Here is a 15,694-nt window from a genome sequence, read left to right as displayed (position 1 = left end):
GATATATTTATATTTTACTTTGCCTTTGTAAATAGCCTATTTCTCGTGGCTTGTTCCCCCCGCGCACAATTAAAATGCTTTTATGTGACTTTCCTGTTTTAATGGTCAAAATTCACATTAAAAAGATGGATAGAAACAGGGCTACAGATGAGCAAGAGCTGTAGAAGCTGGATTGAGAACCTATTTATGGAACACAAGTCATACAGTATACCATTAGAGACTTTACCTCCCTCTGGTGGTTGAAGAGTGAAAGTGCATACAATTTGCAGATGATATCTTAATCTACGTTAGAAGGCTTTGGTTGCGACTTCCTTGACCTAACCTGGAACCTGATTTTTATCAAACATCTCTGCAGGGGTCTTTTTCATGTTACCAGACACATTTAATAATAGTTGTGTGCCTAGTTAGTTTAAAAGTTTCCACTGTCCAGTCTTTGGTTTTGTTTAAAAAATGAAGTGCAGACACTGCATTTCTCTAAATAAATTCTTTATTATTTGCCATTTGTATATTTACAGCTGCAAGCTATCACTCTGTAACAGTTACTCTGTTACACTGTACCAGTTTAACAGTTTGCCATGCAAATTTATTCATACCGAACAATTCGTATACACATTGGCAATTCAAAGTCATTTTAAAAAAAAATAACAGCAGATAAAAAGTGCTTAATAAATCACAGGTATCATTTGACAGGTAAAACACACATTTTAAACACATAATTTGAATAAAAAATGTTGAAACTGGATATAGTATAAGATATAAAAATAAAAGAATAAACTATTACATAAAACAGAACAGATAGTTCTTAATAAACACTCTGTTTATATAAATCGAAGGCTTCATTTCAAAATATAATTTCAAAAAGTTTAAACCTACCCACCTCCAGCCCATCTTTTAATAACTAAACGTCACTTCCTATTTCCTCCTCTAATATGTTTGCCTGTGTAGTAATACACAGCATCACTGCTATTCTGCAGTGAAGAAGAAGAAGGCTGCACTTTTACAAACGTGTTTATTGCACAGGCGCATTTCGGCTTAGCGCCTTCCTCAGTTCCTTGAGCACACTGCCAAGCCGAAACGTGTTACTTATACGTTTGGCCAAGCACTCTCAAAAATAAATAAGAAACTGAGTGAAGCCTGCTCTACCACACAATTCACATTCAATTTTCTGATCATATGAATGTCCACATGTCTGTTGTTTCGTTGGTTTAAGAATACAGTTGCAAAACAATGGTAATGATGAAAATATTGATAATAAAATGAGATGTATTAACTTATTTACTTAAAGCATATATCTTGTGCTTTCTGCCTATGTTCTATCTGCTGTGGTGCATTTAAACCTCCACCTCCCACCCCTGAAACTATAAATGTGAAAAGCATATATTTTGTTCTGTCTGCTTCATGTCAACCATTAGTATCATTGAGCAATATTTAGACAGAGAAAGCATCAACTAGTTGACTACATAGGAAAAGCCTGACTTGATCTGGCATTCTTGTCAGAGTTCCTCCACAGGTCCTCAGTGCATCATTAAAACAGCACAAAGAATCACTCGCTCACCGCTTCTAACAATGGAAGGAATCTACAGAACCCACTGCACCCGCAAACCCATGCACATCTGTAGAGACCCGACCCACCTCAGCCAGCATCCTCAGCCCTCTGCCGTCTCGTCTGGTGAGCACTCCAGAGCCCTGCACGCCCGCACAATCTGACCACAGAGCTGTCACACTGCCAAACTCTTTCCTGTTCTGTGCAGTATTTACATAATGTGCTACTGGCCTCTCTTTCCCCCAGCACCGGGCATAGTAATGATATGGATATATTATTAATATATAGTATAGTTTTATTTTGATAACTTATAACCTAAGTGTCTTTCATGTATAGCCTTAACTAGGCATATATGTATACGTGTGGCATTTATCAGCTTTTCTTGTGTTTTGGAAATTTTAGGATATTTAATGCTTTGTTTCTAAATTGGCCTATGCAATGGTTCTACAGTATGTCATCTGTGTAGGTATGTGTTTGAGAGTATGTATGTTTTTGTGCCTGATCATTCATATCACTTCAGCCTGACCAATCCCTCTTTTCTGACCAATCCTTGTCTTCTGATCAATCCCTCTCTTCTTCCTTTTTATCTTTTATGGTCTTTCTTTTCCCTCCACCTCCGTCATTCTTACTGTCTGCCTGTTTTTTCAGCTCCTCATAGCCCCCATCCCCCCCATCGCTCCCCAGCTTTTGGTACAACCCTTTCTCCTCCGGTTCCCCACCGTCGCCCCCATCCCCCCCATCGCTCCCCAGCTTTTGGTACAACCCTTTCTCCTCCGGTTCCCCACCGTCGCCCCCATCCCCTGCCGTTGGCTTTAAGGTTTCGTAGGTGTCATTCTGCTTAGTGCCCTTCAGAGCTTCATAACCCCCATCTGCACCCTGGCTCCCAGTAGTCTGCAGACTGTGGTAGACTTCAGCCTGCGCTTTGCCCTTAAGTGCCTCATACCCCCCATCTGCACCCTGGCTCCCAGTAGCCTGCAGTGTGTGGTAGACTTCAGCCTGCGCTTTGCCCTTAAGTGCCTCATAACCTCCGTCACCTCCATCCCCTGTCCTGGCCCCCCCAACAGCCTCATAGCCTCCATCAGCACCGTCGTCCGGCCTGGCTTGCACAGTGTGGTACTCATCTTTGTCTGAGCCTTTCAGGGGCTGGTAAGCGTCATCCTTCGTGTCATCGTCGTCCTCAGCACCCTTCTTCCTCCTCACGCTCCTCATCGGCACGTCCCCCTGCAGGGCAGATTGCCCGCGCCGCTTAATACGGCACACCAATGCAATTGCCACAAGCAGCAATCCTGTTATAATGAGTACCACCACAAGATAGATTACTGGGCTGCCACCGGGAAGGACCTCTGAGGGGAAGAGAGAAAGTGATAATTATGAAATACAATAACAAGAAAATGGTCTCATTTAGCAATCCTACTATTTGATATCTTTGAAAATCTACTTAAAGGAAAAAATAAGCTAAGAAATAGCGTTAATAAATATGGGCAAGATGACCAATGGATGCTACAGGGCATCTCTACAGGACATATATTGGGCATCATGGGCAAAATCCTGGCAGAAGAATTGAAGAGTTCAGATGCAAAACCCTCCAAATCCGTCTGACCACTTTTCTTTTAAATGAGCATTTAAATTCAGGCTCCTATAGGTTTTTGCCTATAAATCGATATTTCAGACCAGGAAGATAGTGGTATTTAGTGGGTTTTGAAGTAAAATTATTTGATTAACGTATACTATGTGTGGAGAGCATCCACTCTCCATCTTTATCTCATTTTTGACGTAGGTGGCATTTAGAGGCTTTTGCATCTGAACCCTTCAATTGAAAAAGTTGTGTTGACTTACCAATGTTTTGGAATTTACTGGGGCGAGAGGCGCCATCGCCCCAGACAGCTCGGCAGGCATACTTTCCAGGCTGGTCATAGATGAGTCTGCTTGTCTTCTCATCACGCCATGTAAGGTCCATAGCATTGGGTTCCCGATGGTACCAATAGAAGCTTGAATTAATTGGACAGTCAGAACAGGTACACAGTAGAGCTGAGGCATCCTTAGTAATGACGGCTGTTCGTGGACGAGCTGCGAAAGACACCAAATCACACGTGTTAAGCCCGGCTGCGCCTTCTGGGAACCGGTGTGACTTTTTCATCTGACAAACTTGACAAAAGCACCTCTGCATATTGCAAAATATACTGAGACACAAGCATAAAGGTTCATGCATTTAGGTGAGGTACCTCTGATAATTAATGTTTGAGGATCTGAGGGCACATTTTTCTTTAAGGCTCCATGAGGTTTTATGAAAATGTATCTGTAGGAGGCTGTGCATCGGTAGGAGCCATCGCTTCCATCAGTGACAGAGATCTCGTAAGAACCATCCGTAGCAGGTCCGAGCATTACGTCGTCCTTGAAGAATTCCGCTGCCTCAATTTTGGCACCTCCTCTGACCTCACACCTCAGTGTCAGAGGTTCCCCCAGCACGGCAGGTTCAGTGGGGATCTCTAACAACACCTCCATATCTGGGAGAGACACAGACAAGCTGGTTAGAATTAGCTGTTTGGTTGGTATGCTTTCTGATGGTATCTTACTGCAGAGATTTCCTTATGTGTGTTCAACAGCAGTGTGTTCAAGGATTGGTATTTCCCCCTAGCTTTCATTTTCACCATACTGGGTCCCCCTGTAGTGTCATTTGTCAGTGTGCAAGGTTCCATCTGACTGACATACACACTGGAAAAGGTTAACTTTTCTGAGCCACTCCACCAAAGTTACAGGATGTAAACCTGGATGTTCTGGATGCAGAGTGGCAATGAGAGAGATTCAATTGTCCCTATTATAAGTCAGTTGTCCATCTTTGTCAAATATATCCTTTCTCACCCAAGAGTGGCAACATGATTTTGATGCACAATTAATTATTGCTTGCTAATAAAACTTAGTTTTTTACACATTACCTGAGCTCCTGAGGCTGATGGAATTGCTGCGTATTGTGTTTAAATTCTCTGTTCCCTTTTTCTTGCACCAGACAATCTCTGGAGTCTCTCCTTCAACTGTAGCATAAAATTGCATGGTTTTCCCGGCCATTATATCTTCTGGAATCATCAAATAATGCTCTTGATCATTTCGGAGAATACGGCAGATCCAGTTTGTTAGGCCCTCATCTGAGAATAGTTGAAGTAACGAAGATTCATTCTTGTTGACCACTGCATGCCCAGATACGACCGTAAGGAATGCAGGGGGGAGATAGTCTGATATAGGTAGAGTTGAAGCAGGTGGGATGAAAAGAGAACGGAGGCAGACATTAAGACACATTATGCAAAGCAACATTTCAATCAGAATAGAGTGTTCCTTTGTATTTGAGGTACATCATCTAGAGGTGCCTGGATATTAAAGTATTTGAAGTGACTACCTAGAACATCGATTCTGAAGATGTCACTCTTCTCTGTAGCTTTACACTGATAGTTTCCAGAGTCTTTTGATGACACAGCATTCAGGATCAGAATTTGACTGCTTGACGTGTGGGGTTTATCATTGTAGAGCCATTCACCAGTGGGCTTCACACTACATTTCAGCTTTACAGTGTCCCCCCAGTACACACGGCCATATTTTGGGAGCATTTTGACTGAGAGCAGAGAAGAATGTTCAAGAGAGTGAGAGGAAAAACAGAGAAATTAAATGTTAGAGGTGTGAGTCAATAAGTCAGATTGTTTGTTTTTTGACTCAACATTTAGTGGGTAAGTGCCTGCATGTACATTATACCCTTACACTAACAAATGCTGTCCTTCATGCATTCCTTAAAGCACCAAGAGCTTAGTATGTTCAAAGTATGTCTCATGATGTGGTCTGAAAAGTGCATACTCACTTGTAGGTTTGGCTTTAACCATGAACCAGCAGACTGTCACAGCTGTATTGGAAAGAAACATAAGAAAGGCCAATGCTATACAACACACATAATCCCCAACCCAAAACCATCATAATGTCAGCATTTAACAAAATGCAAAGCTTTTCTTTGCTTTTGTAGAAAGAGTGAGACCCAGGAAAAGATGGAAACCTACAATGAAATGTGGCCCAGAATTGCATAAAATGTTGACATCCCTCCTGCTGTCGGATTTAAACACAGCAAAGTAACAATCCATGCCATCAAAGGTCCATCCAAGGTTAGTTTAAAACTGGAGTTACAAGGCATAAGGTGTGACGGGTGGCAGGACTGCACATGTCCACTATGTCACATGCTTTTGGCTTAATACCCAAAAATAGCAATATTCAAAACCTGAATATCTCCGATGAGCAACCTCCTTTTATCAAAATTCTTTCTGCACATGAAAGGGCCATCTGTGGACTTCATAAATCAAAAGAAAAATGCTCGGCCTTTTTATTATTTTTGTTGCTGTAACCGCCTAAATAGTGTGATCCAGCCAGTGATTTCAAATACATATCTACTTCAATGATTGGTTGAAAATAATGCTTAGGTCATTTATGGTGGACAAATGGAGATATATTATCACCAATCATGTCTGCTGATCAAATCTAAACTACATTTAATGTCCTGAGTGTAATATATTCCTTAAGGTAGCTCAAAATGACATCATCGGGTGACATACACCAGTATACCCGTAGGTCTAATTTTTGCAAATGTGATATCTCCAACATATCTCAGGGCTAGAAACAGTCACTTGGACTCAAATAATAACTTGTAAGATTTTGATAGTTAAAGGTCAAAGGTCAAGGTCACTGTGACCTTATGTACATCCCATTGTGGTGAATAAATGGTGCTTTCTATTTGCCTTGTACATCATCGTACACCCACTCGTACAACATGTACCAATGAGTGGCCATAGGAACGTGTTTCTCTCGAGCCACGAGGGGCATTAGCAGGAGGCAAGTCATTGTTATTGTTTTGTGCTTCATGTAGCCTCTAGCTAAACGGCTGGAAAACAAATTGTTACATTGTATTGCAGGCACAGCAAAACCGTGCAATGCATGAATTGGCGACCGGATTGAAGCAGCAATGTAATCTAGTAAGAGCATTACATCAACATTAACATGACCAACACAGTACATATGCAAAAAAAAAATACATGTCATCTCATCTCAACTTCAAGCAGCCATGTTTGTTAAAGATCAGACGTCCACCTCGGGGTACCCTCAAGTACTCCGAGGTAAAGTGGGCGTGCCTGCCCAAAATGCCGCAAGAAAGCTGGGTAATTTACACTTTCCAACTCGGGCAGCGAATTTACGAGACAAATAGAAAGCACGGAAACCTCTAAAAATCCCTGACATAATTGCAAATGTGATACAAACATTCACACTGGCCCTTTCTGAAACCAATCCCTACCTACTCCCCTAAGTTACGATGTGCACTCAGGTGGGAATCAACCTTACAGCTAAATCGAGTCCTCCATGTAAATGGGAAAATGTTGGAGTTCTTTTATCACTTTTGGGTGCTATAGGCTAGTTGGAACTGCTCACCTCAATGAACTATGATAAGCTATGCTAACAGTGGGTGCTTCAGACTAAGGTATTGCACACACACTGATGAGAAGGGTATGTACAGTATCATCTTATCTAACTCTGGCAGAGACAATAAGATAATTTCCCAAAATGTTGGCGTGTTCCTTAAACACTTGGTTAGGAGTGCAAGTGGCTAGGGAGAGAGTGTAGCTAGTTTCGGAAAGGGCCTTTCACTCACAGATAACAAATTAATTTGAATTTGATGGTCAAAGGTCATAGGTCAGGGTCATTGTGACCTCACATTCTTGTGAGGAATGCCTATAGGAAGTTTTTTTTTCTTTCAAATTCGGCACACACAGTCACTTACACTCAAAGATGAACTGATTAGATGTGAGTGGTCAATGTTACTGTGACCTCTCAAAAAAACAACATGGGCCTACTGTATTTTTACACCTTGAACACAATATCCTGGAAACACCTTGAGGGAGTTATTTGAAATTTAGCACAACTTAGGCCCTGTACACACATAACCAGATATTTTATGTTTGGGTCTTTCGTCCACACATAAACAGTGTTTTAGCCCACACAGATATTTTTTTAAAACCTTCTAAAGAGAATGCTGGTTTACTTGGATCTGTATCTGTGGACATCCAAAATGGAGATTTTTACGAACAAGTATATACATATACTTTTGATCCCGTGAGGAAAATTTGGTCTCTGCATTTATCCCAATCCGTGAATTAGTGAAACACACACACAGCACACAGTGAACACACATAACAGTGAGGTGAAGCACACACTAATCCCGACGCAGTGAGCTGCCTGCTACAGCGGCGCTCGGGGAGCAGTGAGGGGTTAGGTGTCTCCGACCAGCCGTTCCTACTGGTCGGGGTTCGAACCGAAGGGTTGCCGGTTCGAACCCCGACCAGTAGGAACAGCTGAAGTGCCCTTGAGCATGACACCTAACCCCTTACTGCTCCCCGAGCGCCGCTGTAGCTACGAAACAAGTAAAGTACCTCGATGTCTATCCATCGTAAAAATATGTCTGTAGACCCTGCTTATTAGTACAAATTGTTTTAAAGCCTCTGATATGGTATAACCACCTAGCTTCATGTTAGGGTCCCACAAGGAAATCTGTCTGAAACATTGAAAACATGATAATGTACATTACTTGTGAATCTGTTTTCATTGCATGCCACATGACCAGTGGATAAAGTGGGATTTGGCAGGTGGGGGAACCCTAAAATCCAGTGTCGGTGCAACGGGGAAGAATGACTCACCGTTGGACAACATATTGAGTATTGTGGTGTAGCAATACTTTTTGGACAAGAATTGATAGCTTCTTGGTCACCTCTGTACACATGAAAATTAACTCCCCAATTATTTTAACAATATAATCGTGCTGTATCGTTGGTTTGAAAGAATATATTTATTATTAAATTATCCGAGGTGGCGGAACTGCGTTCCTCCCACTTTAATTCCTGCATATGACCGCTGTCTGCTGTGTTGGGCTAATGGGACAGTGCTAATTGAGTAATGCCAAGCTAGATTAATATTTTCCAATGTTAAAACCATTTATCACATGAAAAATAACAATGTTATTATCATGTGATAATAACAATAATAACAATACTCTGTGTTTCCAGGATATCATGTTGAAGTTGTAAAAATATTTTTTTGTGAATAGTGAAATAGTTTTTTTTTGTGAGGTCAGAGTAATATTGACCTTTCACCACCTAAATATAATCAGCCACAAAACTTCTGTTAGACTTTTTTTGAGGACGGTCACTGAAAGGAGCTGTAACAAATATCGGAGGCTGCTGAAAAGGCAAGCCAATGGCTATGGCACTCACATGCTATTTGGGGTCATGTTGTAACCTGAATTGACTCTGAGACACTGCTGCTGTGTTTCTGGAGTGGTAGTCGTTGGTGCCTACATCAAGGGCTTGCATGTCGGCTGTGTATGTTGTTGATCAGATCATAAGTGTCCACAGTAATGAAGAGGAATGACTGGAGAATTTATGATATTGCTTGGTATGTTGGTATGTTGCTGATCGGATCATAAATGGCCATAGCAACAAACAGGAATTTGTGACAATGGTTGGTAGTTGGTATCTAAATATTTGTTGGTATTTGTTGGTGTCTGCATCAAAGGCTTGCGGTTTGACTGGGTATGTTAATGATCAGATAATAAACCACCAAAGCAATGAAGAGGATTGACTGAAGAATGTGTAGGTATTTGTGGGTGCCCACATCAAGGGCTTACAGTTGGTCTGGTTATGTTGCTGATTGGATCAGAAACTGTGGGAGCAAAGAAGAGGAATGACCAAAGACTTTGGTGGTACTTCTTTTGGTGGCCCTCATTAAGGGTTGGTGTTTTGTTTGTTGTATAGTTGCTGATGGGATCATAAATGGCCACAGCAAAAAAGATGATTAACTAAAGAATTTGTTGGTATTTTTGGGTGCCCACATCAAGGGACTGCAGTTTGCTTGGCTGTGTTGCTGATCGGATCATAAACGGACACAGCAAAGAAGACAAATTACCAAAAAATGTGTCGGTATTGGTTGGTAGACAACCTATCATGAGTGTGGAGGGAGCTGGGTCTGAGATGCCAGATACCACTGTTGAGCCTTCTGGAGGTCACCGATGAATGACGAAGACAAAAGTGCAAGTGAATATTTGTACCAAATTTGAAAAAACATCCCTACAGGCATTTATGATATATAATTTTCTCAAGAATGCAAGGTCCTTGACCTCGACCTTTGACCACCAGATTCAAATATTTGTTATCTGTGAGTCAAAGTGAATATTTGTATCACATTTGAAATTATGTCAGGGATTTTTTGAGATTTATCCACCACAAAGGGATATACATAAGGTCACAGTGACCTTGACCTTTGACCTTTGGCTACCAAAATGTTACAAGTTATTATTTGAATCCAAGTGACTGTTTCTAGCCCTGAGATATGTTGGAGATATCACATTTGCAAATATTGGACCTACGGGTATACTGGTGTATGTCACCCAATGATGTCATTTAGAGCTACCTTAAGGAATATATTGCACTTAGGACATTAAATCTAACTTGGATTTGATCAGTAGACATGATTGATGATAATATATCTCCATTTGTCCACCATAAATGACCTAAACATTATGTTTCAACCAATCATTGAAGTAGATATGTATTTGAAATCACTGGCTGGATCACACTATTTAGGCGGTTACAGCGGCAAAAATAATAAAAAGGCCGAGCATTTTTCTTTTGATTTATGAAGTCCACAGATGGCCCTTTCATGTGCAGAAAGATTTTTGAAAAAAGGAGGTTGCTCATCTGAGATATTCAGGTCTGAATATTGCTATTTTTTGGGTATTCGCCAAAAGGCATGTGACATAGTGGATACGTGCAGTCCTGGACTGACACCAGTCACACCTTACGCCTTGTAACTCCAGTTTTAAACTAACCTTGGATGGACCTTTGATGGCATGGATTGTTACTTTGCTGTGTTTAAATCTGACAGCAGGAGGGATGTCAACATTTTATGCAATTTTGGGCCTTTTTTGAGGTTTTTTGGCCTAAAACAAGGACGGGGGCCTAACTCCCCCTGGGTTGTTTCAAATTTTGTACTATTTTGGCTTTTTGAGTTTTTAGGTGTTAAGTTTCATCAAAATCGGTGACGTAGCATGTGTCTCCCCCGCCTGGTCCTCTCATGGACACACTCTTAATTCGGCCTTTTTTACAATCATTTTCAAAAATCACTTCTTTAATGTCAAAGTGAAAGTAAATTTCTACAAGCAAATGTATTAAAAATATAAAATGCAAAATTAGTGATTGCATAAATATTCACCACCCTTAAAGTGACTGACATAAATCAACAGCGGTCCAGCCAATTGGTGCTAATAGTCTCACGATTAGGGAAATGGAGATTGCCTGAGTGCAGTGAATATGTATAGGAAAGACACTGGACTGGAAGGTCCAGTCACTGGTCAATCATTATGTTTCCTGGCTATAATTCTACCATGAAGACAAAAGAACACTCCAACCAACTCAGACAAAATGCTATTTAAAAGTATAAAGGAGTAACCTGACTCTCACCAGATGAAGCGGAACGAAATTCATCTGGCGAGAGTCAGGTTATAAAGGAGGGGATGGATACAAAAAAGTTCAAGTCACTGAACATCCCCTAGAGCGGTCTTTCTTAACTGGTGGGTCGGGACCCAAAAGTGGGTCGCGGTCGGAACCGTTCTGTGTGGGTCGCAGCTTGTGGTAAAAACAACAACAAAAAACCGCCCATTAGCTTTTATATATCATGTATCATTTTATTATTTCATGTAACCGTATTGCCCCCGTTTATATAACTCAATAAACAGTTGATCACAAAAAAAAAAAAAAACACCCATTTAAAATGTCATATCTCATCAGATCTAATGTTGGACCTTTATTTTGATGGACTTTATTCGTATGTTAATCATTGCCATGGACATAGCTAATGTTTATGTGACAGGTCATGTTAGATACAAGGATACAAGGATACAAGGAAGTTTATTGTCACATGCATATAGTTACTGGAAGTAAGAAATGCAGTGAAATTATGTCTGGTGTCAGCCTATTTGTGCCTTTATGGGGGGGGGGGGGTAAAAAGTGCAGTAGAAGAGGGGTTTAGTAGATTAAGTGGCAAGGGCTGCATAAGAAAGGTGGGGGAGGATTGGGATTGGGGGGGGGCACCAACAAGGAGCACCCAAGAGCAACAGGGGCAAGGAAAAACTCCCTTACCAAGGAAGAAACCTTGGGCAGATCCATGGCTCAAGGGGCTAACCCAACTGCCAGGGGTCTTGGTGTGTGTGTTGGAGGGATGACAGGGGAGATGGGATAGTGTGCTGTGTATGTGGGGAGAGGGCAGTGTGCAATATGTGTGTTGGAGAAGCTTCCTCATGAGACAATGTGCTGTGTATTGGGAGGGGGGGGTCAGTGTGCTGTAAGTATGTTGGGGATGTGTGTTGGAGAAGCTTCCTGATGAAATAATGTGCTGTGTATGTAGGGGAGAAGGGGGGGGGAGTGTACTGCAAGTATGGTGAAGGGACTTACTATTGCAAGCAGAGTACTGTATGTATGATGTATGTGAGTGATGACAGTGAAGATGTGTGTGTGGGCGGGAGGGGAGTGGAGCAGTAACTGTGTGTGTGTAGTGTGTGTGTGGTAAATATAAAGGTGTGTGTGTGTGTAGTGTGTGTGTGGTAAAGATAATTTTAGTGGTAAATGCAAATAGGCTACGACTCTGAATATTTGAAGTACAATATGGATTCACATAAATTGAGAACAAAATGGGACAGAAACCCCAGTGTGTGGTGTGCAGTGAATTGCTGGCATATGAAAGCATCAAAACTAAAATGCTACATGGTAACAATTACCCTTGTCAAAGACAAACTTGTCGAATAGCCCACTTTGAAAGGTGACATCAGGAGTTAAAGACTTCACAAATGCCAAACATCAGCATGTTCCAAACAAGTAGGCCTACAGGCGCTTTGCATGTATTATGTAGCTTACCGCAGGGCTGGCTCTAGGCAGGGGCCAGGGTGGGCTAAGCCCACCTAAGCATTGTGTCTTGCCCACCAAAACAAAATCAAGAAACATTTTTTTTCAGTTGTGCGTCTGCGCAGTGTGCAGCCTCAAACCCAGCTTGGATGTACATGCGTTGATGTTGAGTGTAGAGGTAGCTAGCTGGTACATAGTTGTGCAGTAGGCCTATGTGTGTTAGGTAAACCCCCCTCCTGATGCATTAAAGGAAAACTCTGAGAAAAAACCCTGAAAACAATCAGTGCTACCAGGCTTGATTTGCTGCAGCCCTAGAGCCCCAGGCAGCTACAGTACTACACTCTAGGATTTTAAAGATGCCCCCAGAGTGTAGCACTGTAGCTGCCTCGCTGTTGGCAGGGATGGGCAAAAATCAAAATGTATTTTAAAATCGAATATAAAATACCATAAGTTTGTCAAAGTGTGTCAAAATAAATGTATCACAATAAACTACAAAATACATTAGCCACACCATGTATCAAAATAAAATACTGTAATTTTGTATTTTGAAAGTTCTAAAAATACATGGAGCTTGATATAACTTTACAAACTTAATATCTGTCTATTTAATCTATTCCTTCATCAGTACATTGACTGTGTTTATTAAGTGGACAGTGTTTGAAATCAATAGTTTTTTCTGCCTACAGTATGAGACATAACCTGCAAACAGTCAACAGATCAACTATGCTGACCTGCCTGTTACATCTCATAGCCTAAACACTGTTATCAGAGATGCACTCAAGAAGTCACAACTGAACTTGTCAAGCGATACAAAGTATCTGACATTGTCAATGCATGACCATATTGGGCAATGTTACAGGGCGACCACATAACCGGTTCCATATCTTCCAATTGGATGACTAAAGTTCTAAAAAAAACTGATCATTAAAGTTCCCAAGAAAGGGAGCCTTGGGAGGTTGGTATGAGAGGGAGTGAGTTGTGTGTGAGCAACATACAATTTACTAATTACTGGATCATCTTCCTGAATCTCAATATTATGATCACAACAAGTCTGGGCAAATTAGTCAGCACCAGTCAGAGGCTACATTCATTGTTTTGCATTTTTATCATCATATCGCTAAACATAGGCTTTACCAAACATATTTGTCAGTATTTTTAAACTACAAACATTCACACCTTTAAAGTATGTTGATACAAAATAAGAAGCCATTTTCGTCAACAAAATAAAATACAAATGACAAAATACTATTTTGTATTTGCAATACTTTTATTTTATTTTAAATGTATCAGAAATACTGCCCATCCCTGGCTGTTGGCAATTTTGATTAAATTTCACCGCTTTTCTATGTTTGCTCACCCAGAATTTCTACCAGCCCACCCAAATGTAGTAGAACCGGCCCTGCGGCTTATAAGCCCATGGGCTTGAATGCTAAACAAAATTCTATAGGGCCTACGGGTCGCGAGACTCGCGACTTAATGAACAGGGACATACATTGTGGGTCCTAAAGCCAGACCAACTAAAAACCACTGCCCTAGAGTTCAGTGAAATCCATCATTAAGTCATGTAAGGAATATGGCAAATGTGCAAATCTGCCTAGCAGAGCACCAGGCCGTCACCACAAACTGAGTGACCCTTCAAGAAGAATAATGGTGGGGGGAAGCCACCAAGGCATCTCTATGACATCTCAAAAGCTTCGGCAGCTGAAATGGGAGAAAACACTGCCCAAGTTCTTCACCAGTCAAATATCTATGGGTGAGTGGCACAGCTCTGATTAAATCTCGACTAAAGTTCGCCCAAAGGTATGTGGGAGACTTCAAAGTCAAATGGAAGATTTGTTGGTCTGATGAGACCAAAATTGAGCTTTTTGGCCATCAGACTAGATGCTATTTTTGGTGGACACCAAAAAATTAGCAAAGAAAATGGAATAAAATTGCAGTATCAAGACGTGCACGCCTAACTGAGACCTATCCATTGCAGGTTCCATGCTTTAATTGCGGCCAAAAGTGCATCTAAATGCTGAATAGCCTATTTACGCAATCACTTATTTTGCATTGCAACTTTTTCATTAAGAACTTTGTATAAATCTGCTTTCACTTTGACATTAAAGAGGGGATTTTTGTAAATTATTGTTAAAATCGAAACGAAACATTCTGGCAATCTAAATGAAAATCAATGGTTCCGTGTCATCCTTGTGGGGCTACATGTTTTTGTGCAGCCCGATTTGGGGGGGAAGCGTAGAGGTAGAGGAAGGACAGCACAACAGTGGGGGGTCGCCTACACAGCTTCATCAATTGGTTCGTTAACCTACAGCATTGGCCAAAAGTTATTACAATGTTGTCAGATATTAGGTACGGATGCATTGCTGCCACACTAACATAAATAAAAAGGCTCAGTATTATGTTATTACGTGAAAAGTTTATTGTTATAACAATATCGTTTTCATGTTTTAACAAGATATGTATCACGTTATTAGGCTACATGAAATTGTCACGTTATTTCATGATACTATTTTCATGTTATTTCAAGATATATTTTTAGGTTTTTACAAGATATATATCACGCTATTATATGAAATTATCATGTTATTCAAGATAATGAAACTAAACGAAACGAGAGGCAAGAATAGGATATGCTCGTTTACATGACTCAATCAAATTCTATTTTAAACTCGGTTTAAGACATTCTCGTTATTGAACACGGTAGATGATATTGTTATAGGCCTATAGCCTATTATATGCGAACACCCAAGCATTGTCCTCTGCACCTGTGGCTCGGCTTCCATATTTATCACGTTTTTACATGAAATTATCATGTTATTTCAAAATAACGAAACTAAACTAAACGAGGCCACGAGAGCTCATGCCATGTTTATTTTCCAAATGTAAGTATCTTATTATTGATATTACGCCATTTAATCCAACATATGTTTTTGTGGGTGAAATCAAACAATCATTTCTATCTGGACATTTTTATGATCTGATATCAAGACAGTTTAGAGATTTCATGAATTGCTATTTCTGTAATTATACGGTATAGTAAGTATAGTAATAGTAAGTACTACTGAGAGAGAAAGAGAAAGTGTCATGAGGGAAGGATTTAGATAATCTTACCTGTGAGGAAGATGAGTGTCCTCATATTGTAAAGAAATGAAGATCATTAAGGGAACAAAAAACCCCTCTGACTGGC

The 15,694-nt window shown here is 40.7% G+C and overlaps 1 protein-coding gene across 1 annotated transcript; it reads right to left on the bottom strand.

Moving 5' to 3' along the window:
- Window positions 1–1,633: 1,633 nt before the first annotated feature.
- On the bottom strand, window positions 1,634–15,694 carry LOC125287917. The gene is made up of 8 exons (XM_048234001.1): window positions 15,619–15,694; window positions 5,385–5,426; window positions 4,932–5,144; window positions 4,477–4,770; window positions 3,766–4,047; window positions 3,380–3,610; window positions 2,173–2,886; window positions 1,634–1,686 (listed from the first exon to the last, which is right to left on the bottom strand). The coding sequence occupies exons 1-8, from the start codon at window positions 15,641–15,643 to the stop codon at window positions 1,634–1,636; spliced, it is 1,854 nt and encodes a 617-aa protein (XP_048089958.1). The 5' UTR covers window positions 15,644–15,694.

Source organism: Alosa alosa, chromosome 22, assembly GCF_017589495.1.
Source record: "Alosa alosa isolate M-15738 ecotype Scorff River chromosome 22, AALO_Geno_1.1, whole genome shotgun sequence".
NCBI lineage: Eukaryota > Metazoa > Chordata > Actinopteri > Clupeiformes > Clupeidae > Alosa > Alosa alosa.
The sequence above is the reverse complement of the archived record's forward strand: the minus strand, read 5'-3'. Positions and strand labels throughout refer to the sequence as shown.